The 27,178-nt window shown below is 42.9% G+C and overlaps 1 protein-coding gene across 3 annotated transcripts in view; it reads right to left on the bottom strand.

Moving 5' to 3' along the window:
- LOC144695701 (SLAM family member 9-like) overlaps positions 1–26,412 on the bottom strand; it is a 46,569-nt gene extending 20,157 nt beyond the window's left edge. The window contains exons 1-7 of one of the 3 annotated variants that reach the window (XM_078566656.1): positions 26,247–26,412; positions 16,303–16,620; positions 12,633–12,902; positions 9,348–9,464; positions 8,855–8,956; positions 7,140–7,265; positions 1,425–1,520 (exon numbers count right to left, since the gene is read on the bottom strand). In XM_078566656.1, coding sequence (XP_078422782.1) covers positions 1,425–1,520; positions 7,140–7,265; positions 8,855–8,956; positions 9,348–9,464; positions 12,633–12,902; positions 16,303–16,620; positions 26,247–26,313 — 1,096 coding nt within the window. In that variant the 5' untranslated portion in view covers positions 26,314–26,412. Of the gene's footprint in view, positions 1–1,424; positions 1,521–7,139; positions 7,266–8,854; positions 8,957–9,347; positions 9,465–12,632; positions 12,903–16,302; positions 16,621–21,682; positions 21,780–26,246 lie in introns of those variants that run through there. The other 2 variants (XM_078566658.1, XM_078566657.1) reach the window with 2 other exon arrangements.
- Between the last annotated feature and the right edge of the window lie 766 nt (positions 26,413–27,178).

Raw genomic sequence — 27,178 nt, 5'->3', positions numbered from 1 at the left:
GGTCCCATGTTCTGGAATTCATTCCTTGAACTGATTGCATCTCCCCAACATCTTTAAGACCCTCCATGGCATAGACCGAAGTTTGTGTCTGCCTTTCTAATGTCTCCTTCTTTAGTTCAAAGTCCACTCTCCATACTCCCCATGAAGTACCGTAAAACAAGGTTCTACATTAAAATGTGCATTGTGTGCAGTTCTTCTTTCACTCTGAGATACCTTAACCGCACAATGGATTCCTATTACTTGCTGGCAGCGACCCTGCCTTCTGTACCTATTTCCATGTATGGATAATGGCTGTTGACAGCAGCAAGATGCTGGAGATGGAAAATGATAGCTTTTTGCACAAAAAGACCTGAATGGAAAAAAACCTTTGCTCTTTTCATGACCTCACCATGCCCCAAAGTGCTTTATAGCCAAGGAAGTTACTTTTGAAATATAGCCACTGTTGTTGTAATGTAGGGAGAATAGCAGCCAATTAGCGTACCACCAGCTCTCACTAACAGCAGTGTGATAATGACCAGGTTATCAGTTTTAATGACATTGGTAGGGGATTAAATGTTGGCCAGGACATCACCTCTGTCCTTCTTTGTTATAGTACCATGCGATCTTTGATGTCCACCTGAGAAGGCTGAGAGGTCTTTTAATTAATGTCCTTCACAAGACGGTTGCTATGACAGTGCAGCACTCCCTCAGTACTAAAATGAGTTGTTAGCCTAGATTTTGTGCTCAAGCCTCTGGAGCAGGACTTGAACCCACAACCTTCCGACACAGAGTGAGTGTGCTGTCATCTGCCACTGTGATATGAGGACAGACTAACAAGATGGTGACTACTTCCATTGGAACAGAGAAGGGTAAGAGGACATTTAATAGAGAGTTTTGAAACTATGTAGGGTTTGACAGACTGAGCAGGGAAGAGCTATTCCTGCTGACTGACGATTTAATCACACAAGATAGTCAATTTAATATGATCATCAAGAGTGTAATTTAAACATTGAGTGATGGTATAAAGGTTTGCCACCCTGTACACATGCTATTCAATTTTCCTTTTAGTTGGAGTCAGGAGTTAAAGTTACACCCCCCCCCCCCCCAGTGAGTGAGAATATAAGTTTGAAAACATTTCTTTACTCAAGAAATGCTTTGCCCCAGGTAGTGATTCAGACGGGGACCCATTGCAACTCTTGAAGAAAAACTGGATAAATATTTGAAGCAGAGCAAGATATAGGGCTAAGGGGAAAGAATGGGCAATGGTATGAGAGTTAGTTTGGTCCTACAAAGAGTTAGCACAGACACAATGAGTCAAATGGCCTCCTTCTACACCGAAAAAATCAGGTGACATGAAAATTTTTGCAAAAACAACTCAGCAATTAGCCCGACCTCATGGGATTTCAGAATCTGCTTGACCATATTTTCAATCATTGAACACTCACCAGCATGTCTCATGGTTTCCACGAGCAGAACAATTGATGCTAACATCACAATGATTCCACTCATTGGTGTTACTACATCTAGCATGACACGACAAACTGGTAAAAAATAAAACAGAAAGAATCACAGAGAGCACAGATCACATACACACACACATACATATACATGCACACATATACATACACATGCACACATACAAATCCTGAGCTGTCTGCCCCAGATTGTGTCACTGGAGAATGCGACTGGTGAGAAAAGAATATACAAGGTATATTTATGTGGGCCTGCAGTTCCAATTATTGGGTCACCTGAGTGCGACAAATATAGTTGCCAATTGTGGAAGTCTCTTGGCGCAGTGGCAGTATCCCCTGAACCTCTGAACGAGGAACTCTAGGCTTGAGCCCCACTCCGGGACTGGTGAACCATAGAAGGTGCATTCATAACATGGCCAAAGAGGTTGATTATCAACCTGCAAATCCCCTTCCAATGTGTCTGTGGCAGGCAGTAAGAGCAGGAGAGTCTCCTGGTCAGCCAGAACTGTGTGGTAGCTGCAGTGCAGCAGCCTCTCCGTGTTAGACGACTCCACACACAGGGCCTTGCCACAGGCTGCACTCCATGGCAAGTATTCTCCTTGCTTTGAGGGACTGCTGGAGAGAGTTGTCAGTTGTGAGACAAATGTGGGTCCATTACAACCAGAGCCAGGAGAATTTATAACGGGGAACAGGGAAATGCCAGAGAGACTAAACAAAAACTTTGGGCTGGGTTTTTGCTGAGTATGGGTGACTTGGGAGCCTTTCAAAAGTGGTGGGTGGGTCCCGATTCTGGGATTCCTGGCAACATTCCTGAACTGACTGGTTTTTGGGGGTGCCTTTAAAGGGTGTGGGATGGTCTAGGTCAAAATCCCACACCTGGCACTTCCGACCTGGCTGGCTCCATTGCGGAAATAGGCATGTCCTAATCCTCTGCAATTTTCATGGAGCCAGGCCGGGTTTTTATAGAGTTGTGGTTCATGGCTCCTCAGAGGAGTTGTGAACCAAAGTCTATATGAGGGGACCTTTTAAAATGTGAGTTCAAAAAGTCCTCTTCATGCCCCCTATGCCAAGCTATACCTCCCCTCCCACCTTCCATGACCCCTCATGACTCCTACGTCAAGCTATGGTACTTCCATGCCCAATGACCCACTATACACTGTATAGAACCAATGAACCCTATAGTGACAATAGGATGTGTAAAAATAAACTTAAAACAAACAGTCATTCATTCATTCGGGCAGGGGCTGGATAATTTATAACGGGGAGTGAGAAAAAGGCAGAAAAACTAAAATACTTTGTCTCTGTCTTCATGGAAGAAGATGCAAAACACCTCCCAGAAATACTGGAGAACCAAGGGACTAGTGAGAATGAGGAACTGAAAGAAATTAGTATTAGTGAAAATGTAATACTGGAGAAATTAATGGGACTAAAAGTTGATAAACCCCCTGCACCTGATGATCTACATCCCAGAGTGGTGAAAGAGATGGCTGTCGAGATGTTGGATGTGTTGTGGTAATCTTCCAAAATTCTATTAATTCTGGACTGGTTCCTGCAGATTGGAATGTAACAAATGTGACCAGACATTTTCAAAAAGAAGGGAGAGAGAAAACGGGGAACTACAGACCTGTTTGCCTGACGTCAGTAGGTGGGAAAATGCTAGAATCTATTATAAAGGATGTGATAACTGGACACTTAGAAAATAATGGTAGAATTGGGCAAAGTCAACATGGATTTATGAAGGGAATTCATCTTTGACAAACCTGTTAGAGCTTTTTGTGGATGTAACAAGCAGAATAGATAAAGGGGAACCAGTGGATGTGATATATTTGGATTTTCAAAAGGCTTTCAATAAGGTCCCACACAAGAGGTAAAGTAAGTCAGTAAAGTTAGAGTGCAGAAAAGGACAGAAAGACTTCTGTCCTCCTGTACTCAAATCCTCTTGCAATAAAGACCAACACCCATTTGCCTTCCTAACTGCTTGCTGCACCTCCATGTTAGCTTTCAGTGACTCATGAACAAGGACACCCAGGTCCCTTTGGACATCAACAATTTCCAATCTCTTGCCATTTAGGAAATATTCTGCATTTCTGTTTTTCCTACCAAAGTAGATAACTTCACCTTTTCCCATTTTATATTCCATTATATCATAGTGCACATGGGATTGGGGGCAATACACTGACATGGATTGAGAATTGGTTAATGGATAGGAGACAGAGAGTAGGAATAAATGGGTCATTCTCGCGTTGGCAGGCTGTGACTAGTGGGGAACCGCAAGGATGGATGCTTGGCCCCCCAGCTGTTCACAAATCTATATCAATGATCTGGAATTGGGGATTAAATGCAACATTTCCAAATTTGCTGATGACACATATCCAGGTGGAATGTGAGACATCAAGAGGATGTAAAGGAGATTTCAAGGGGATTTAAACAGGCTAAGTGAGTGGGAAAGAACGTGGCAGATGGAATATAATATGGAAAAAGGTGAAGTTATCTACTTTGGTAAGGAAAGCATGAATGCAGAGTATTTCTTAAATGGCAAGAGATTGGCAAGTGTTGATGTCCAGAGGGGCCTGGGTGTCCTTGTTCATGAATCACTGAAGCTAACATGGAGGTGGAGCAAGCAGTTATGAAGGCAAGTGGGTGTTAGTCTTTATTGCAAGAGGATTTGAGGACAGGAGGACAGAAGTCTTTCTGCAATTGTATAGAGCCCTGGTGAGCCAGCACATGGAGTATTGTGTACAGTTTTGGATTCTTTGCCTAAGGAAGGATATACTTGGCATAGAGGGTATGCAACAAAGGCTTACCAGACTGATTCCTGGGCTGGCTTACTCCTGCTCCTATTTCCTATGTTCCATAGCTCCAGGCTACAACATGCATGAAAAAGCGTGTGTTGCCACAGCAACTTGAGCTCCTTGAACATAAGTAAATAAGAAATAGGAACAGGAGTAGGCCATTCGGCCACTGGAGCCTGCTCTGCCATTCAATAAGATCATGGCTGATGATCTTGTGTTTCGATTTCCACATTCCCATCTACACCTGATAACCCTTGATTCCCTTGCTGAACAAGAATCTATCTACCTCTGCCTTAAAAATACTCAATGACCCCGCCCCCACCGCCTTCTGAGGCAGAGTTCCAAAATCGCACAACCCTCTGAGAGAGAAAATTTCTCCTAATCTCTGTCCTAAAAGGGTGATCCCTAATTTTAAAACAGTGCCCCCTAGTTCTGGACTCAACCACATCCTTTCGACGTCCACCTTGTCAAGGCCATTCAGGATCTTATATACTTCGATCAAATCACCCCTCACCCTTCTAAACTCCAGTGGAAATAACCCAGTCTGTCCAACCTTTCCTCATAAGACAACCCACTCATTTCAGGTGTCAATCTAGTAAGCCTCTGAACCCACCTCCAACGCATTTACATCCTTCCTTAAATAAAGAGACCAAAACTGCACACAGTATTCGAGGTGCGGTCTCACCAATGCCCTGTATAACTGAAGCATGGCATCCTTACTTTTATGTTCAATCCCTCTCATAATAAAGGATAGCATTCCCTCAGCCTTCTTAATTACTTGCTGTACCTGCATACTAACTTTTTGTAACTCATGTATTAGAACACCTCGATCTCTCTGCACCTCAGAATTATGCAGCCATTCTCTATTTAAGTAATACTCTGCTTTGTTGTTCTTCCTGCCAAAGTGAACAACTTCACATTTTCGCACATTAAACTCCATTTGCCAGACCTTTGCCCACTCACTCAACCTATCTATATCCATCTGCAACCTCCTCATGTCCTCTTCACAACATAGCTTCCTACCTAGCTTTGTGTCATCTGCAAATTTAGCTACCATGTCTTCACTCCCCTCACCTAAGTCATTGATGTAAATCGTAAAAAGTTGAGGCCCCAGTACAGACCCTTGTGAGACTCCACTCGTCACATCCTGCCAATCAGAAAAAGACCCGCTACACACACTCTCTGCTTTCTGCCAGCCAGCCAATCTTATATCCATGCTAATATGTTACCCCCTACACCATTAACCTTTTGCCATTCTCTGTAGTTCTTTACATTCTGTCCAATCATCCGTCCTGTACTCATCTTTGCGGAGTTGTATGTTTTTTCCTTAAGTTTGATGCTTTCCTTAACTTTTCAGTTAACCACGGATGGTGGGTCCTCCCCTTAGAATTTTCCTTTATAGTAGGAATGTACTTATTCGGAATACTCTGAAATTTCCCCTTAAATGTCTGCCACTGCTTCTTTATTAATCTATCCTCTAGTCTAGTTTCCCATTTCACTTCAGCTAGCTCAGCTTTCATCCCCACATAGTTGCCTTTATTTCAATTTAAGATACTAGTCTTAGACCCATTCTTCTCCCTTTCAAACTGGACGTAAAATTCAATCATACTGTGGTTACTGCTACCTGGCGGTGCCTTTACTCTGAAGTCACTAATTCATCCTGTCACGTTACACAATATCAAGTTTAATATAACTTGCTCTCTGGTTGCTTCCAGAACATGCTGCTCTAAGAAACCATCTCGAAAGCATTCTAAGAACTCCTGATCCAGGCTATTACTGCCAGTCTGATTTTTCCAGTTTATGTGTATATTAAAATCACCCCCCAATGCCGTCCCTTTATCACAAGCACACAATATTTTCTCTTGAATACTTTGTCCTGCACTGTGACTACTGTTAGGGGGCCTGTAGACTATCCCCACTAATAACTTTTTCCCCTACTATTCCTCATTTCCACCCAAACTGATTCTGCACCCTGATCTCCTGAACCAAGGTTGTCTCTAACTATTGCACCAATGCCCTCTTTGATTAACAGTGCTATTCCTCCACCTTTACCTAGCTTCCTATTCTTCTTGAATGTCATGTACCCCTCAATATTAAGGGCCCAATCCTTGTCATCTTGCAGCCACATCTCTGTTATTGCTGTCAAATCATATTTATTTACTTCAATGTGGGCCATCAATTCATTTACATTGTTATGAATGCTATGTGCACTCAGAAAGAAAGTTTTGACTTTTTGTTACTTTGTAATATCTAGTCTTGACTGTTGATGTATTCTTAGGTTTTTTTCTCTCTGTCCCTTCCTGCCATTCTATGATCCTCATTTCTCATATTACTATTTTGCTCCCCTGTCTTGATTCTACACCTTGATTTTGCTACCTTTACCCAAACTTGATCCCCCACCCCTCTTGTTTAGTTCAAAGCCCTCTCTCATTCCCTAGTTATGCGATTTGTGAGGACACTCGTCTTAGCATGGATCGGGGGGCTGGTTGGCTCAGATGACTGGATGGTCATTGTGGCCTCTTGTCAATGTTACACAACCAGCAGTATGAATGTGTGAAAAGGTGGGTGGAAGACTAGGTAGGGGAAGAGGATCAAATACGAGAGCAAAATAAGGACAATTTATTAAAGTAATGGGATCAAGGAAACAATTTGTTCAATGATGAATCCATAAACACATTCACTAAAACCCATGCATGTTTTGGGAGTCAGTGGCCAAGAACATAGTAATGGCAGGACTTAAAGAAAGGGCACCATTGGCACAGAGAAAGTACGGTGTAGGTTAACGGGAGGCAGTTCATGGGACTCTTTGAATGGAGTAGAGACTGCGAAGAGGAATTCTAATGGAGAGCATTGAAAGCTTGATATAAGTAATAATAAAATTCAGCTTTGAACTTACATGTAGAATTCAAGATATCTTTGAATGTTTTCATGACCCAGTCATTCATACTCCACATCGATAATATGTTGAATATTAGCAGTAAACACAAAATCACCAATGTAATCACTGTAATTACAGAAATTCCTATTGGAAAGAACAGAAGGAAATTACACATATTCATAGGTTAGATAAAGATACAACTAAAAACTGGATCCAACTTGAGGGAATTCTTTACTTATAGACCATAGTTGTTTACAGCACAGCAAAAGGCTCATTAGATCTGTGCAGTATGCTGATGGAGCAATCCATAATTAATCACACTGCCCAGTTCACTCCCTTAGGCGTTGCAACCATCCCTTCAAAGATACAATGAACTTTGCCTCACCACTCGGGGTAATATGATTCATCCTAACTTCTCTCCTTACTCTCTCAATTACAAATTTAAATTAATACAGCGGCATTTCCTTCATTACAGCAATGGCAACACTCCAAAAGTATTTCATTGGTTGGAAGGTGTTTTGGGACATTCTGAGGTTGTGATAGGGTAGTGTAAATGCAAGTCTTTCTTTCACTTGCAATAGGTTCTCCTCCTGCTCTTGTGCTGCTACCTCTGATGTCCTCAAAGGATCTATGCTTGGTCCCCTCATATTTCTCAACCACATGCTGCCCATTGGCAACACCTTCTGAAAACACAGCATTAGCTTTCACATGTAGGCTGGCAACACCCAGCTCTGCTTCACTGCCACTCTTCTTGACTCACCCAGTGTTGCTAATTATCAGCCTACTTATCCGACATTCAATACTGGATGAGCAGAAATTTACTCCAGTCAAAGACTGGGAAAACAAGCTATTATTTTTGATCCCCATTCCTAACCTCATTCCCTTTCTACTAATTCCATACCTCTTCCTGACAACAGTCTGATATTAAGCAAATCTGTTTACAACCCTAGTCTCAAATTTGACCCTGAGATGAGCTCCTGACCTCATATTCACATTATGACTTAGACTGCCTATGTCCACCTCAGTAACATTGCTCTACTTTGATCCATCTCAGCTCATCTGCTGCTGATGCCTCATTCATGCCTTTGTTACCTTCAGACAACTATTGCATTCCACCCTTCTTAAAATTCAGGTCATCCAACACTCTGCTGCCCTTGTCTCAGCTCACACCATGTTCCTTCGCCCTATCACCCCCGTGCTCACTGGCCTCCATTGGTTCCTCGTCAAGCACCGTCTTGATTTAAAAATTCTGATCCTTGATTTCAAATCCCTTCTTGGCATTTCCCCTCCCCACCTCTGTAATCTCCTCCAGCACCAAGCCTTCCAAGATATTTGTGCTCCTCTAATTCTGACCCCTTGTACATTCATAACTTTAACCATTCCTCCACTGGTGGCTGTGCCTTCCTTTGCCTAGGCCCCAAGCTCTGTAATTTCTTACACCTCTCTGCCTTTCTCTCTTTTCTTCTTTAAGATACTCCTTAAAATCTACCTCTTTGACCAAGTATTTGGTCATCTAATCTAATAGCTTCTTTTCAGGCTCAGTGTCATACTTTATTCTATAATGCTCCTGTCAAGCGTTTGGGATGATGTATTATGTTAAAGTTGCTATATAAATATAAGCAGTTGTTGTTGTTCTCAGTCAAGCACCATAACCACTAATCTATCACACCAAGGGATGGTAAAAAATACAGTTACTAACTGAGAGAGAAAACACATGTGAGCACTCACAGTACCTTCAGACTGTAGCCAATACATAACGGCAGCAAAAAGAATGACAAGCGAAAACATTGCAGCAAGCTGTAAGGATAGTAGTGCGTTTCCATGAAAATCAATACCTGGAATAATAAACGAATGGACATCAACATTACTCATAGAATTATGGAACATTACAACATAGAGAAGGCCCATTTGGCCCATTGTGCCTGTGCCATCTCTTTGAAAGGGTTAGCCAATTAGTCCCACCTCCCCGTTTTTTTCCCCATTATCTGGTACTTCTTTTCCCCATTAAGTATTTATCCAATTCCCCTTTGAAAGTTACTATTGAATCTGCTCCCACCACCCATTCAAGCAGAGTATTCACACATTTGAATAAATCACTTGATACGTCAGAAGTGGAATTTAAGTTGACTCAGTGTCACATTTAAATGCCTCACAGTGTCCCAGTAATTAAATTATATCAGTTTTAAACTTCTGACAGAGAAACTGAAAATAGCATGTTTTTCTTACTTATATTTTTCCTGTCTTTGTGTAAACATAAAAGTATTATGCCAAAGATGATCGCAGTCGCAAGAATCAGTGCAACAATGGACAATACCATTGTGTGATGAATCAGAGGTGGAAGACCTACAACAGAAAATAGTATATTAAACTTATATTATTTTCATATTAGATTTTAAATTGCAACAGGGATGATTCCACTCCCACCCCTCCCCCAACCCTTAAAGATGTGTTTATCACTAGATTACCTTCAAGAGGGAACAGGGGAGATTTACTGGAATGGTACCAGGGATGAATCAGGTATGTAGAGAGACTGGAGAAGCTGGGATTATTCCCCTTAGAGTAGAGAAGGGTTGAGGGGAGATTTAACAGAATTGTTCAAAATCATGAGGGATTTTGATTAATGCATTTATATAACATCTGTCATGACCACAGGGCATCCCAAATCCAATTATGTATTTTTTGTAATGTGTTCACCATGGTACTATGAGAGAAGTGACCGCCAATTTGTGCACAAGCTCCCGCAAGCAGTAATGTGATAATGACTAGGTTGCCCTACTAATTAAGGATGATTTCACTGTAAAAGTCAGAAATGATCTTAGCTGAGAATCAGTTTGGATGGAGATAAGAAATAGCAAGAGAAAGAATCACTGATGGGAGTGGTTTATAAGCCCCCTGATGATATATACTTGTCGGTGTATGTACTAAGAAATAATGGTGGCTTGCAAGAAAGGTACAGAAATAATCATAGGTGATTTAATCTTCATATAGACTGGACAAATCAAGTTGGCAAAAGTAGCCTTGAGAACAAGATCACAGAGTGAATTCAGGACATTTTCTTAGAACAATAGATTCTGGAACCAAGCAGGGAACAGGCTTTTTTCAGACCTATTAATGTGTAATGAGACAGGGTTAATTAGTGATTACAGATACTCTAAGAAAAAGTGATCATAACATGATAGAATTTCACATTTACTTTGGAGGTGAGAAACTTGTGTTTGAAACTAGTGTCTTAAACTTAAATAAAGGCAATTACAAGGGATATGAAGACATAGTTAGCTAGAGTGTACTGCAAAAGTAGGTAAAAGGTAAGACAGTAGATAAGCAGTGGCAGACACTTAAGGAGGTATTTCATAACTTCTAATAAAAATATATTCCATTGAGCAAAAAGGATTCTATGAAAAGGATACATCATCTGTGGCCAACAAAGGAAGTTAGGATGGTATCAGAGAAAAGGCACACAACGCTGCAAAGTTTAGTGGTAAGCTGGAAGATTGGGAACATTTTAGAAACCAGCAAAGGATGATTAAAAAAACGAGGGAGAAATTAGAAAATGAGAGTAAACTAACAAAAAACATTAAAAACAGATAGTGAAAGCTTCTACAATTGCATAAAAACGAAGTGAGGGGCTAAGATAAATGTTGGCCCTGTGGAGGATGAGACGGAGAAATAAATAATGGCAGACAGGAAACAGCAGAGGCTATGAATGAGTATTTTGTATTGGTATTCATAGTAGACGACACTAAAAGTATCCCAAGAATAATAGAAAATTAGGGAGCAAAAAGTAGGGAGGAACTTAAAACAATGACTGACTATCACAAGAGAAAATGTACTAGGAAACTAATGGGACTAAAGGCTGAAAAATCTCCTGGACCTGGTGGAACTGTATCCTAGGGTCTTAAAAGAAGTGGTTGCATATAGTAAATCTATTGGTTGTAATCTTCCAAAATTCCCTAGATTGTGGAAACGTTCCCATGGATTGGAAAACTACAAATGTAATACTCCCGTTCAGAGACAGAAAGCAGGAAACTATATGTCAGTTAACCCAACATCTGTTATTCGGAAATGATGGAATCCATTATTAAGAAAATAGTAGCAGAACATTTAGAGACTCATAATACAATCAAGCAGAGCCAATGTGGTTTTATGAAAATTTATTAGCGTTCTTTGAGGATGTAACAAGCAAGGTGGATAAAGGGAAACCAGTAGATGTAATGCATGTGGATTTCCAGAAGGCATAAAAGGCCACCGCACAAGAGATCATGGTGTTAGGGGTGATCTATTAGAATGGATAAAGGATTGGCTAACCAACAAGAAACAGAAGGTCTGGATAAAAGAGTCATTTTCAGTTGGGCAAAATGTAATGAGTAGAATGCCTCAGTGCGTTGGCCTCAACTATCTACGTTAATGAGACAGAACGAATTCTAGGCAAATTTACTGACAACACAAAGATAGCTTAGAAAGCTAGTTGTGAGGAGGATACAAACAGCCTGCAAAGAGATATGGATAGGTTAATGCATTGGTAAAAAATTGGCAGATGGGGTACAATGGTGGTAAAGTGGATCACTGTTCACTTTGTCAAGAAAAATAGAAAAGCAAAATATTATTTAAGTGGAGAGAGATTACAGAGTACTGTGTATAATTTTTATCCTTATTAAAGGAGGGTTATACTTGCATTGGAGGCAGTTTAGAGAAGGCTCACTAGGTTGAATCCTGGAATGAAGGAGTTATCGTATGAAGAATTTTGAGCAGGTTGGACCTATTGGTATTTAGAAGAATGAGAGGTGATTTTATTGAAATATATGAAAACATATAAGATTCTGAGAGGCCTTGACAGACTCAATGCTGCGGATACTACCCCTCATGGGGAAACTAGATGCAGGGGACACAGTTTCAGGATAACTGGTCTCCCATTTAAGATGGAGATGAGGAGGAATTTATTTTCTCAGACAGCCATTAATCTTTGGAATTGTCTACCCCAGAGAGCAGTGGAGGCTGGGTCATTGAATATATTCATGGCTGAGTTAGGCAGATTTTTGATCTTTTGAATATCTGGATTGAACCTGCCCCACCACACTCTCAGGAAGTGCATCCAAGATCTTAAACCACTCATTACGTAAAAGGGTTTTTCCTCGTGTCGTCATTGCTTCTTTTGCCAATTACATTAAATCTCTGCCCTCTGCTTCTCAAACCTTCCACCAATGGGAACAGCCTCTCCCTATCTACTCTGTCCAGCCCCCTCATGATTTGGAACACCTCCATCAAATCAATTGCACTCAATCCCATCAATTCCCAACAGGAATGCTAGGTTGCAACTATAGCCATAGTTACAATGTTAAGTGAAAAGATAATTTTCCACTTTGACACTCCTGGCAAATGTGGGAGTGTATATCAGCAAACTGAACTACCAGTCTGTGACTGCCCATCCTACTCCTTTTTCTGCCATGGGAATTTATTTGCCATTGGAGTAACAGTCATATAACAGTGAGAATGATGATAAACAATGTGATTCACCATAAATAGCGAGCGAATGTGAAACGTTCTTCTTGCTAACAGCATTCTCCGCAGTGCAAGTGTATACCCCACAATCTGACTTTATGGCTTTATAAATAACCATTGTCCTGTTGTCTTCTGCCAACTGATAACGTTGGCCATTGGTTATCACATTGTCATCTTTCCACCACAGAATGGAACTCGCTTTCCCCGCAGATACTTGACAGACAAATGCAATGCTGGTATCGACAAAGGTGGAATTACTGAAGATCAAAGGTTCTGACAGTGGTTCTGTGGGAGTGAAGGAGTGAACAGAGAAAAAGATTTGAGCATGAAAACATCGCTGCTTCACATTACGTTAGTGCGGTTAGCCACAAAAGCTTCATTCTATTTCCATCCGTTAATGAAACTGGTTCTTAGATATAAAGTAAAACTATTCATTTCCATTGCACATGTGAAGTCATATCATACATAGTTTGCACAGGTTTTCTTGTCTGATAGCAATAGTGTCTTATCACTTCGCCATAACAGATGTAAGAAATTAATAGATCACAGACTGCAACCGATATCTGGGCTTGTTGTGTTGTGGCTTGCGAGACCAACAAGGAATCACCATGGTGACGAGAAAGAGCAAATTGTATTATGTAGCACCTTCTCGCATCTCACAGAAATAGTCCCAAAGTGCTTCATGTACAATGAACTATTACAAAGTACAGGCATATTATGGCCTGGAACAAACTCAGCAAGTGTTTTGCACAAGATCCCGCAAAAAGCAATTAGATGAAAAGGTTAATCTGTTTTCTGGTGGTGTCAGCCAAGGAAAGAATTTTTAAAAACTCCCTCATAATTTTGAACACTTCCATTATGTCTCCTCTTAACCCTCTCCGCTCTAAGGAGAAAAATCCCAGCTTCTCCGCTCTCTCACAGAACTGAACTCCCTCTGCTTTGGTATAATTTTAGTGATATAAATTTAATCTCTGCTCTCCAAGGCCTTGTCATCCTTTCTAAAATGTGGTGCCTAAAGGTCTCTCTCTCTCTCTCTGTTCATGCAGTCCCCACCTCGTTGCTTAATCATGGGGAATGCCATAATATCACTATGGGGCAAGGTGAAGAGAGGCCCTGAGAGCTACCTCAGCCAGTATAAGGATTGAACCTGCAGTATCGGCATTATTCTGTACCACACTCTAGCCATCCAGCCAACCGATCCAGGCACAGAGGTATAAAAGGTATTAAATTCCACTTTTCTCAGGGTGTGCTTGGAGTACATATTTTCTGTCTAATTTTCTATCCATTAATGTCAGCAAGTCATGTAATAAAACCTGAATTTGATGTATCCAGTCACTGATAATATATCATTTATTGCACTGTTAAACAGCCTCCCGCTATAAAATTATATGTTCTTTTAGTTGCTATTAGAAATACCTAAAGAGATATACTCATCTTGTATTAAAATAGTGCATCTACATGTACAGAGATGACACTTTGCTACAGATGCAAAACAACCCTAAAAAGTGGTAAGCTTCTGAGGGTATTCAAAACATGTACCAGGCTACAGCTCCCAGAGTGTTTTGGTGTCAATCTGTGCACAACGTCTAGAATGCAGTTTAGTGCAGTTTACTGCCTTCACTTCTGACTCTAATAAAGCATCACAACATTTTGGAACCAAATTATGCAAAGCACACCAGGGCTTCTTTTACATGATTGACAGTGAGAGTGGCCGTTCTTACAATGTGGCAGGTCTTGCTGTTTTGTTGGGCTCAGACCCTATTCCACTCAATGTGGTGAAAGGCCTAAGGATCATCAGTATTAAAAGTCAAGAATCCATTACTTTGTTGTATGTAACTGTGGAACAACTTGGAAAACTAAGGGTTAATAATCAACCTGTCTTTTATATTGGAGAAATAGGTTTTCTAGCATAAACAGGAAAACCACAGATGACTCTGCAAGGAAGTAAGTGACTGGGAAGGCTAGTGTACTAAAGATAGTCAGAGGGTTTGAAAGGCAATTTGTAGACTAAACCACTCAAAGGATTCAGAAACATCGTAGAATTATGGACTGGTTACAGCACAGAAGAAAACCATTCAGCCCATTGTTTACTGGCTGTTTGCAAAAGCAATTCACCTGGCGCAACTCCCCTGCCTTTTCCCTGTAGACCTGCAAATTCTTCCTCTTCAGATAATGATCCCATTCTATTTTGAAAGCCACTAATTCACTATGCACTCAGGCAGTGCATTCCAGATCTTAACCATTCGCTGCTTCCTCATGTCACTGTTGCTTCCTTTCCAATCATCTTCACTTGGTACCCTCTGATTTTTTTATCCTTCCACCAATGGGTGGAAGATAAATCAGGAAGTTCAGGAATGTGAGGTCTTACTTGTAACACATACCTTGGATGTGAGCGAGGTAAGGTTTATAAAGGAGCATGGTTTTCAACCAAGAAGCTACTCTCTCAATGTACAGTCATTGATTGATGACCCATGCTCTACATCAATAAAGTTTGTTTTCTGCATGCTTCACCATCAAATACATCATGCGTACTCAAAGTGCACCATTGTGCAGGAAGGAGCTTGATTAGCAGTTGGTCCAATTATAACAACAAAAAGCAAAGTAGCATGTGAACTTAACTTCTGAAATGACTATGATGACAGAACAATCTAACTATACTGAGGTAGGGTTGCTTGCTTCTACAGCTACAATGCATTACATCAACAAATTTGTTTACATATTTAAGAACATAAGAAATAGGAACAGGAGCAGACCATTCGGCCCTTCGAGCCTGCTCTGCCATTTAATAAGATCATGGCTGATCTTCTTGTGTTTCGATTTCCACATTCCCATCTAACCCCGATAACCTTTGATTCCCTTGCCTAACAAGAATCTATCTACCTCTGCCTTAAAAATATTCAATGACCCCGCCTCCACCACTTTCTGAGGCAAAGAGTTCCAAGGTTGCACAACCTTCCGAGAGAAAATTTTTTAACCTGCAGTGGGCAAGGAAAACACTATTTATATACTCAAATTATTGACTAATTTTCTCTGGACAATGTGGACCATCCACATATTTAGATTGGTGGCTAAGAAAAGTTGTTGGGTATTTCTTCCAAATTCTTTCAGCAAACATTTGTACTTCCCCTCTTTCTCATCTCAGCACCTGACCTTTCAGCATTAGTGTCAAATGTGACTCGGGATGTAGCACTCTTGCCTCTGAGTGGGAGGTTCTGGGTTCAAGTGCCACTTCAGACATTTGAGGACACAATCTAGGCTGCCACTCCTGCGCAGTACTGAGAGAGTGCTGCACTGTCAGATTTGTAGCTTGATGAGATGTTAAAGTGAAACCTTGCCTGTCCTTTCAGGTGGATGTAAAAGATCCCTCAGTACTGTCCCAAAGAAGATCAGAGGAGTTCTCTCTGGTGCCCTGGTCAATATTCATCCTTCAAGTAACATTGTAAAAAAAACAGACGATATGGTCATTCACTTCACAGTCTGTGGAAACTTTGTGTGTGCAGACCTGCAATTGTGCTCCCTATATCCCACTTTCAAAAGTACTTCATTGGCTGTAAAGTGAAAGGTGCGATTTAAATCTAAGTCTTTATGCCCTTTTGAATTGAGAAATGGCATGGGAGATTCACTATCTCCTGTTACAAGAGTTTTACATTGATATTACAAAATAGTAAACACACAAAGCACTTACCGAAGATGTTTAATTTGGTCAATTTGCTCCTGCTGGCATTTAAATTAACTTGCACCATGTATAGTCCATTGTCCTTCAGTGTTATATTTTTCAACAGCAGTGATCCATTGACAGAGTAGAAGGTACATCGATTCCTATACAAGTCAGTGAAGGTGGGTATTTGTGTCACAGTGTAGTAATTGAGAATTTGCACTCCTGACATTGCCCACCTGATATGATCAACATTTTTAAAATCTTCATCACTGAATCCAGGCAACAAAACGGAAGACCCAACGGCCCCAACAACCAACTCGCTGGGATTCTGGGTTTCTGATTGAGCTGATGGACAAAAGAAAACAATGTAATTACCCAAAGGGTATAAACTAGCTTTCCATTCTAGATTTATTAATTGAATTTAAATTCCACAAGCTGTCACGGTGGGATTTGAATCCAGGTTCCCAGAGGATTTGCCTGGGCATCTGCAATACTAGTCCAGCTACATTATCATTGCTGAAGGGTCATGAGGACTCGAAACGTCAACTTTATTCTTCTCCGCCGATGCTGTCAGACCTGCTGAGTTTTTCCAGGTAATTTTGTTTTTGTTTTACATTATCATTCCCCCATCCCTACACGCAAGGTTTTCAGGAAAGATAGGGAGTGGGAAAAAGAAAGGAGGGTGACGATATTGATGACGGATAAAATTACAGTGCTGGAGAGAGAGGATTTATCAGAGGGGTCAAGGACAGAAGCTATTTGGTTAGAGTTAAGACATCATTACACTACTTGGTATATTCTATAGGTCACAAACTTTGCAGGAAAATGAGACAGCACAGCATGAACTCTATGGGAGTGGCAAAGGGGGACTTTAATCACCCAAGTATAGTCTGTGATGGTAACAGTGTAAAATGCAGAGAGTTTCTGAAGTGTGTTCAGGAGAATTTTCTTGATCAGTATGTTTCTGACTTATTGAGGTAGGAGGCATTTCTAGATTTTGTTCTGGGAAGCGAGGTGGATCCAGTGAATCAAGAGTCAGTCTGGGAACTTTTAGGGAACAATGATCACAGTATCATAAGATTTAGGTTGGCCAAGGAAAAGGACAGGATGTGCTTTTCTTTCACAGGATGTGGGTGGCGCTGGCTAGACTAGCATTTATTGCCCATCCCTAATTGCCCTTGAGAAGGGGGTGGTGAGCTGCCTTCTTGAACCACTGCAGTCCCTGTGGTGTAGGTAAACCCACAGTGCTGTTAGGGAAGGAGTTCCAGGAGTTTGACCCATTGGCGGTGAAGTAAGGGTGATATATTTCCAAGTCAGGATGGTATGTAGTTTGGGGTGAATTTGCAGGTGGTGGTGTTCCCATGCATCTGCTGCCCTCGTCCTTCTTGGTGGTAATGGTCAACACCATCCCTGAGGAGGTGACCTTAACCCTGGCACTGGGCAGGCAACATAGTCTTCAGGACTGAAATGGGTGGACACATGGCAGATGAAATTTAATGCCAGGAGGTACGAAGTGGTATGTATTGATAGCAAGTATGATGAAAGGCAAAATAAAACAAATAGTTATAAAAATGCATTTATAAAGGGAGTGCAGGAACAGTGGGACCTGGTGGTATATGTATACAGATCATAGAAGGTAGCAGGCCAGCACAGAAAGTGGTTAAACAGGCATATGGGATCCTGGGCTTTATAAACAGAGGCATCGAGTATAAAAGGGTGGAAGTTATAATGAAACTGTATAAGAACTCTGGCTTGGCTTTAACTGGAGAATTGTGTCCATTTCTGGTCACACCCTTTAGGAAGGGTTTGAAGATGTTAGTGAGGATGCAGAAAAGATTTATCAGAATGGTTCCAGGAAGGAGGGACTTAAGTTGCTTGGATAGACTGGAGAAGCTGGGACTGGGCTCCTTGGGAAGGGGAGGTTGCGAGGAGATTTGATGAGGTACTCAAAACCATGAGGGGCCTAAACAAAGCTTTTTTTTAAAATTTGTCCTTTCACGGTATATGTGTCCCAATGCCTAGGCCAGCATTTGTAGGAGTCCTGAGGTACCTCAGAGTGCCACATGCTACATTGAAAGAAACTGAAATGTATTACACTTTATGTAATGATAAGCTTGAACTGTAAATGTACTTTTAGACATCTTAAAAATAAAAAGTGTACTTTTTGAAATATGCGAGAAATAGTAATAGTAGCAATGGAAGAAACAGTACTCATGGTACAGTTAACAGTCATAATAAAATTACTTGTTTTTTATTATTCACTTATGGGATGTAGACATCTCTTACTAGGCCAGCATTTATTGCCCCTCCCAATTGTTCTTGAGAAGATGGTGCTGAGCTGCCTTCTTGAACCACTGCAGCCGAAGTGGTGTAGGTACACCCAGAGTGCTGTTAGGGGGGGCAGGGTGCTGTGGAGAGTTCCAGGATTTGGACTCAGCGACAGTGAAGGAATGGTGATATATTTTCAAGTCAGGATGCTGAGTGACTTGGAGGGAAACTTCCCAATGGTGGTGTTCCCATCTGTCTGCTGCTGTTGTCCTTCTAGATGGTAGTGGTTGTGGGTTTGGATGTTGCTGTCTAGAGAACCTTGGTGAGTTCCTGCAGTGCACCTTGTAGATGGTACAAACTGCTACCACTGTGTGTCAGTGGTGGAGGGAACAAATGTTTGTGGATGTAGTGCCAATCAAGCAATTGCTTTGTCCTGGATGGTGTCAAGCTTCTTTAGTGTTGTGGGAGCTGCACTCATCCAGGAAAGTGGAGGTGTATTCCATCACACTCCTGACTTGTCCCTTGTAGATGGTGGACAGGCTTTGGGGAGGCAGCAGGTCAGTTACTTGCCACAGGATACCTAGCCGCTGATCTGCTCTTATTGCCACAGTATTTATATGGCTAGTCCAGTTCAGTTTCTGGTCAATGGTAACCCCAGGACATTGATAGTGGGAGATTCAGCAATGATAATGCCATTGAATGTCAAGCAACGGTGGTTATATTCACCCTTGTTGGAGATGGTCATTGCCTGACACTTGTGTGGCACGAATGTTACTTGCCACTTGTCAGACCAAGTCATGATATTGTCCAGGTCTTGCTGCATTTGGACATGGACTGCTTCTGTGTTTGAGGAGTGAACACATCAGCGAACAGCCCCACTTCTGACCTTATGATGGAAGGAAGGTCATTGATGAAGAAGCTGAAGATGGTTGGGCTGAGGACCTAACCCTGAGGAACTCTTGCAGTGATGTCATGGAGCTGAGATGATTGACTCCAACAACCACAACTATCTTCCTTTCTGTTAGGTATGACTCCAACTAGCAGACAGTTTTCCCCCTGATTCCCATTGACTTCAGTTTTGTTAGGGCTCTTGATGCCACCCAGTCAAATGTTGCCTTGATGTCAAGGGCTGTCACTTTCACCTTACCTCTGAAGTTCTTGTCCATGTTTGAACCAAGGCTGTAATGAGGTCAGGAGCTGAGTAGCCCTGGTAGAACCTAAACACAGCATCACTGAGCAGGTAATTGCAAAGCAAATGCTGCTTGATAGCACTGTTGATGACCACTTCCATCACTTCACTGATTATGGAGAGTAGACTGATGGGGTGGTAATTTTCTGGGTTGGTTTTGTCCTTTTTTTTTGTGTACAGGACATACCTGGGCAATTTTCCACATAGCCGGATAGATGCCAGTGTGGTAGCTGTACTGAAACAGCTTGGCTAGGGGTGCAGCAAGTTCTGGAGCACAAGTCTTCAGTACTATTTCTGGAAATTTGACAGGGCTGAAAGTCTTTGCAGTATCTATTGCCTTCAGCCGTTTCTTGATATCATGTGGAGTGAATTGAATTGGCTCAAGGCTGGCATCTGTGGGGACCTCCGGAGGAGGCCGAGATTGATCATCCACTTGGCACTTCTGGCTGAACATTGTAGCAAATGCTTCAGCCTTATCTTCTGCACTGATGTGCTGGGCTCCTCCATCATTGAGGATGGGGATTTTTGTGGAGCCTCTTCCTCCAGTGAGTTGTTTAATTGTCCACCACCATTCACGGCTGGACGTTGCAGGACTGCAGAGCTTAGATCTGACCTGTTGGCTGTGGAATCACTTAGCTCTGTCTATTGCTTGCTGCTTATGCTGTTTGGCACACAAGTAGTCCTGTGTTGTAGCTTCGCCAAATTGACACCTCAATTTTAGGGATGCCTGGTGTTGCTCCTGGCATGCCTTCCTGCATTCTTCATTGAACCAGGGATGATCCTCTGGCTTGGTGGTAGAGTGTGGGATATGCCAGGCCATGAGGTCACAGATTGTGGTTTAGTACAATTCTGCTGTTGCTGATGGCCCACAGCACCTCATGATTGCCCAGTCTTGAGTTGCTAGATCTGTTCAAAAGCTATCCCATTTAGCACGGTGATAATGCCATACAACACGATGGAGGGTATCCTCAATGTGAAGGTGGGACTTCATCTCCACCAGGACTGTGCGGTGGTCACTCCTACCATGGACAGATGCATCTGCGGCAGGCAGGTTGGTGAGGATGAGCTCAAGTATGTTTTTCCCTCTTGTTGGTTCCTTCACCACTTGTCGCAGACCCAGTCTAGCAGCTATGTCCTTCAGGACTCGGCCAGCTTGGTCAGCAGTGGTGCTTCCGAGCCACTCTTGGTGATGGACATTGATGTCCCCCACCCAGAGAACATTCTGCACCCTTGCCATCCTCAGTGCTTCCTCCAAGTGATGGAGGAGCATTGATTCATCAGCTGAAGTTGGATGGTACGTGGTAATCAGCAGGAAGTTTTCTGGCCCATGTTTGACCTGATGCCATGAGACTTCTTGGGGTCCGGAGTCGATGTTGAGGACTCACTCCATTGTATACCACTGTGCCACCACCTCTGCTGGGCCTGTCCTGTTAGGGGGACAGGACATACCCAGGGATGGTGATGGTGGTGTCTGGAACATTATCTGTAAACTATGATTCCGTGACTATGACTGATCAGGCTGTTGGCTGACTAGTCTGAGAGACAGCTCCCCCAATTTTGACACAAGTTGTTAGTAAGGAGGACTTTGCGGGATCAACAGGACTAACTTTGGTGCTGTCGTTTCCGGTGCCTAGGTCGATGCTGGGTGGTCCATCCAGTTTTATTCCTTTTTTTAGATTTCTTAGCATTTTGATGCAACTGAGTAGCTTGCTAGGCCATTTCAGAGGGCATTTAAGAGTTAACCACATTGATGTGGGTCTGGAGTCACATCCAGGCCAGACCAGGTAAGGACAGAAGATTCCCTTCCCTAAAGTTTCCTTCCCTAGAAATAGTAGCAGTAGCAAAAAAAAAATACAATAAAGTGGTAGGAATGAAAGTATCAAGGCATGTAGGATAGTGGATGTCGGAGTATAACAGGTATCAGCAATGACTCAGTGCTAATAATCTCACCTCGGAGTCAGAAAGCTGTAGGTTCATATCTGCTTCAGAGGGTGCAGTTTGAATTTTGGCCAATTCGTGAAACTTTGATCAGCTGCTGGTTATATGACTTGCCTCGACTGAAGTCGAAATTACAGAAAGTCGGGAGGGGCTGTTACTGTCCATGTAACATTATCACTATCTCAAGCACTTTAGTTCGGGTGGGGGGGGGAGGGGAGAACACTCTATTGGGGTAAATGACCATGCGGCCCACCTACTGGTCTTACCCCATCAACTTGCCACTACAAAATATCTCATCAGAACTAATGGGAAAGTTGGATCTGCTTTTGAGGAGAGAATAATGAGGTGGCATTTGGCTCCAAGCCCAGAGAGCTGCACCTTCCGCCTGTTCCTCCTCTATTTTTGTTAACAATCCCAAAGTTTTGAAAGTCCAATCTCACAGTTTGTATGTTGCAACTGCTGCATAAATGTTGCTTATGACAATTCCTGCCACACACACACACATATGAGTCATCTGGTTGTATTTTCTTCCCTTTATTCTTTTGGGGTACATGCATTGCTGGCAAGGCCAGGATTTGTTGCCCATCTCTAATTCCCCTTGAACTGAGTTGAACTAGGCGATTTCAGAGGGCAGTTAAGAGTCAACCACATTGCTGCAAGTCTGGAGTCACATGTAGGCCAAACCAGGTAAGGATGGCAGATTTCCTTCCCTTCACATTAGTGAACCAGTTGGGTTTAGCAGCAATCAATGATATTTGTCATGGTCACTATTACTTGAGACTAGCTTATATTCCAGATTTATTCATTGAATTTAAATTCCACCAGCTGCCCTGGTGGGATTTGAACCCATGCCCCCAAAGCAATAGCCTAAATCTCTGGGTTATCATCCAATGACATTGCCATTACCTCAACATCAAGCAAGCAGTGGGAATGAGGGCCCTGACCCATTCTCTTGTTCAGCATCGGCTATGGCTTTGTGCAACAGCAACCTGCGTACGGGGAGGTGGTAGCGTAGTGGTATTATCACTGGACTAGTGACCCAGGGTAATCCTCTGGGGACCTGGGTTTGAATCCCACCATGGCAGGTGGTGGAATTTTAATTCAATAATTACCTGGAATTGAAAGTCTAATGATGACCATGAAACCATTGCTGATTGTTGTAAAAACCCATCTGGTTCACTAACGTCCTTTAGGGAAGGAAATCTGCCATCCTCACCCGATCTGGCCTACATGTGACTCCAGGCCCACAGCAATGTGGTTGACTCTTAAAAATTCCCATCTGAACAAGGGCAATTAGGGATGGGCAATACTAATGCTGGCCTAGCCAGCGACACCCACATCCCATGAATGAGTAAAAAAAAAATTTGGACCAACCCACGGGCAGTGCCAGTGCAATGGTATTTGTTTCCCTAGGTGAACCCTTCAGACTGGTATCCCCGACACCAACACCCCCCTTCCCCATATTCCTGCCCCCTGTACACATTGTGGGAAGGAACAATAAAACCCTAATTACATCTGCATTTCCTAGTTTATAGTAAACTGACCTGCAGGGTTCTCTTTGACAATTGGTTTGAAGGCGGTGGTGCAGTGGTATTGTCATTGGAATAATGATCTAGAGACCAAGGGTAATGCTCTGGGAATCCAGGTTCAAATCCCACCATGGCAGATGGTGAAATTTAAATCCAGTTAAAAAAAAATTTGGAATTAAAAGTCTAATGATGGCCATTGTTGATTAAAATTAAAATTAAAAACACATCTGGTTCATTGATGTCCTTTAGGGAAGGAAATCTGCTGTCATTATCTGGTCTGGCCTACATGTGACTCCAGACCCACAGCAATGTGGTTGACTCTTAAATGCCCTCTGAAATGGCCAAGCAAGCCACTCAGCTCTCAAGGGCAATTAGGGATGGGCAATAAATGCGATGCCCCATCCCATGAATGATTTTCTTTTAAAAATCTGTCATATTAGGCTCAGGCTCAGTTCTCAAGTCTGATCAAAGCATACACAAACAGAGAAGAGCCTGTCAGAGGATGTAAATATGATGGGGAGAATGACTTTGGGGGAGGGGTAGATGTAGAGTAAAGGGTTAACATCAGAAGCATACATGATGCTGATGTAATAATGATGTCAGATCACCTGACTGAGGGGTCGGTAAGAGAAATCTGGAAGGAGGAAGAGCACCAACCTCGTGTAGAGGTGTAAATGTGCTGTAAATAAACAGTTATGGTTAACGAGAGTGTGGACTTAAGCTGTGTACTTTTGAGAGACTAGACAATCCCCAAGAGGGAGTGTAATGGAGGTTTGCCAGACTAATCCATGGGATGGCAGGATTCTCTTATGAGGAGAGAGTGAGCACACTGGGCCTGCATTCTCTAGACTTTCCAAGAATTAGAGGTGGTGATCTCATTGAAACTTAGAAAATTCTTACAGGGCATGACAGGGTAAGACGTAGATAGAATGAGTCTAGAACCGGGGAACACAGCCTCAATATATGGGGTGGGCCAGTTAAGGCTGAGGTGATGAGGAATTTCTCCATTCGGAGGGCGGTGAATCTTTGGAATTCTCTACCGCAGGGAGCCGTGGAAGCTGAGTCATTGAGCATGTTCAAAACAAAAAATCGATAGGTTTCTGGAGACGAATGACATCAGGGGATAGGGGATAGTGAGGGAAAGTGATGTTGAGGTGGATGATGGGCTATGATCTAACCAAATGGGGAAGCAGGCTCCAACAGGCTGAATGGCTTACTCCTGCTCCTATTTCCTAAATCGGTAGTTCTGCACCCCCTACTGCAAGACAAAACAGCCTGAACCACCAACGGCCCCATATCTTGCGGCCAGGTGAACACGAGAGAAATGTAGTCGACAGAGCGGCAAGGGTAAGCTCTTGTCCCGGTCCCGTGTGCCGAAATGCTGCGATGTTATTGGGCTGACGTGAATCCTTGGGAAGAGGGTGGGAACAGGCGAGGAACCGGGGTGTCGCCAATGGGCGAAGCGGGGTTTAACGTTTCGAGTCCGTGAGACCCTTCCTCAGGGCTCTGAGACCCCCAGCTCTGAAGAAGGCTCGTGGGGACCCCAAAAGGGTAACTCTGTTTCTCCCTTTCCACAGGCCTGCTGAGCTTTTCCAGCGTTTCCAGTTTTTATTTCAGATTTCCAGCAGCCACAGTATTTTGCCTTGGTCGCCAATGAGCATTTGGCGAGTCGCGGAGTGTCCGGAAGCCGGAGTCAAACCTCATGTTAACAGAAAGGGACAACCTGTGACCGCCTTGTTAATCTCAAACACAACCTGGTCAATGTTGCCGGTGCCGTCAAAGTTGTGCAGCAAAGTCCAGAAGGTCTTAATTCACATTTTAAAAAAAACAGCGAAGCTTTCTACTCCAACGTCCCATTATTCCCCCCCTCCCCCTCCAAATAAAAGTGCTGCAGACACTTCCAAGGTTTATTTTGTGTGTGTATGCGCATGGGTAATGGCTTATTAAATTAGCTGCTTAACTTAACAGGAATAAAGTCGAGGCTGCAGCCTTGACTTGAGGGTAATTGTCGCCATTTTTATCATAAACACAATGTGTAACTTTCAGCACAAACCGAGAGAGCATTGAAGTAAATTGAAGGAAATCTAAGACTCCCCCACTGGTGGTGCTGGAGTTCTTGGGAATAAGGGAGGAGGGAAACAGTGAGAACTCAATATTCAGCCCGGAAGGCTGTAAAGTGCATTACCCAGACCTCCCTGTCGCTTGCCATTTCAACACTCCACCCTGTTCTCATGCCCACACGTCTGTCCTTGGCTTGCTGCATTGCTCCAGTGAAGCTTAACACAAACTGGAGGAACAGCACCTCATCTTCCGACTAGGCACTTTACAGCCTTCCAGACTGAATATTGAGTTCAACAATTTTAGATCATGAACTCTCTCCTCCATCCCCACCCCCTTTCTGTTTCTTCCCCCTCCTTTTTGTTTTTCCCAATAATTTATATAGATTTTTCTTTTCCCACCTATTTCCATTATTTTTAAATGTATTTCCACCCATTGTTTATCTCTACCTTTTAGCCTTTTTAGTATTCTTTCACCCCACCCCCACTAGAGCTATCTGTACCTTGTTTGTCCTGCTTCCTACTCTTAATTAGCACATTCCTTTAGATAATATCACCACCTTCAACACCTCTTTGTCCTTTTGTCTGTGACATCTTTTGGTTATCTCCACCTACTAACGCCCCCCACCCCCTTAAACCAGCTTATATTTCACCCCTTTCCTATTTTTACTTAGTTCTGTTGAAGGGTCATGAGGACTCGAAACGTCAACTGTGCTCTTCTCCTCCGATCCTGCCAGAACTGCTGAGTTTTTCCAGGTATTTCTGTTTTTGTTTTGGATTTCCAGCATCCGCAGTTTTTTTTGCTTTTATCTCCCTGTTGGCCATTGGGACTAGTCAACTGAGCTACAACTGCCATCTCTGCCATCATAGGCATCTCTGCACCGCAGCCACTAACTTCCCACTAACTGCCGGGCAGGTCGGGCTCACCTCACGTGTCACTTCTCGCAAGGGCAAGAATTATTTTGTATAAAAGTCTCCCACTCCCCTTACCTGCGACGGCATCAAGTCCCAAAAGCAGAGCGACTTGGATAAACGTGCAGAAGTTGGAGGCGGACATGATCCAAGTGGCTCCTTGATCTTCTGACCACGCCTCCAATGCAAAGCGTGAAGCCAGAGAGAGGAAGCTGCCGATTGTACCTCACTGCCTCTTGCGATCAATTCTTTAGAAATATTGAGAAAATCCCCACCCATGACGATTACGCTGCTCAGTATAAAAGCAAAAAACTGCGGATGCTGGAAATCCAAAACAAAAATATTAATAAAAATAGCTGGAAAAACTCAGCAGGTCTGGCAACATCTGCGGAGAGGAACACAGTTAACGTTTCGAGCTCAGGGGTTAGATCAATGCAGCTCCTGACAACTGGGACGACGTTGCTTCTTTACGTCATTCATTAGCTGGTTTTCATACCAGGAAATGTTTGTAATTTCTCTCTGCTGTCCTCTACCCTATCACACACCGCTCAATTTATTCTTCCCCTCCACTTGCTCTCGGTCTGTTCGATTTTAACCCTTTCTCAGTTCTGGTGAAAGGTCATTGACCTGCTGACTGCTTTTTCTCAGCACACACGCTGCCTGACCTGAATAGTTCCACTATTTAAACTGAGACTCCCGCAGCTCCAAAGGACCACTGCGCAACCCCATAGGACATACACTGTCTAACGGTGCATGTACTGTTTATCCCGTTCCCCTCCCGCTCGCCAACCCTCTCCTTACCCCTCGCCTCCTCTGTCTCCGTCCCTTTCCTTACCCCTCACCTCCTCAGTCTCTGTCCCTCTCCCAACCTATCAGTCTCCAAACCTCTCCCAACCCCTCACCACCTCACTCTCTGTCCCTCGCCCAACCCCTCACTTCCTCACTCTCTGCCCTCTCCTGACCCCTCACCACCTCACTCTCTGTCTCTCTCCCAAACCCTCACCACCTCA

This window comes from Cetorhinus maximus, chromosome 21, assembly GCF_964194155.1.
Source record: "Cetorhinus maximus chromosome 21, sCetMax3.hap1.1, whole genome shotgun sequence".
Taxonomy (NCBI): domain Eukaryota; kingdom Metazoa; phylum Chordata; class Chondrichthyes; order Lamniformes; family Cetorhinidae; genus Cetorhinus; species Cetorhinus maximus.
This window is presented reverse-complemented; position numbering and strand designations above follow the sequence as displayed.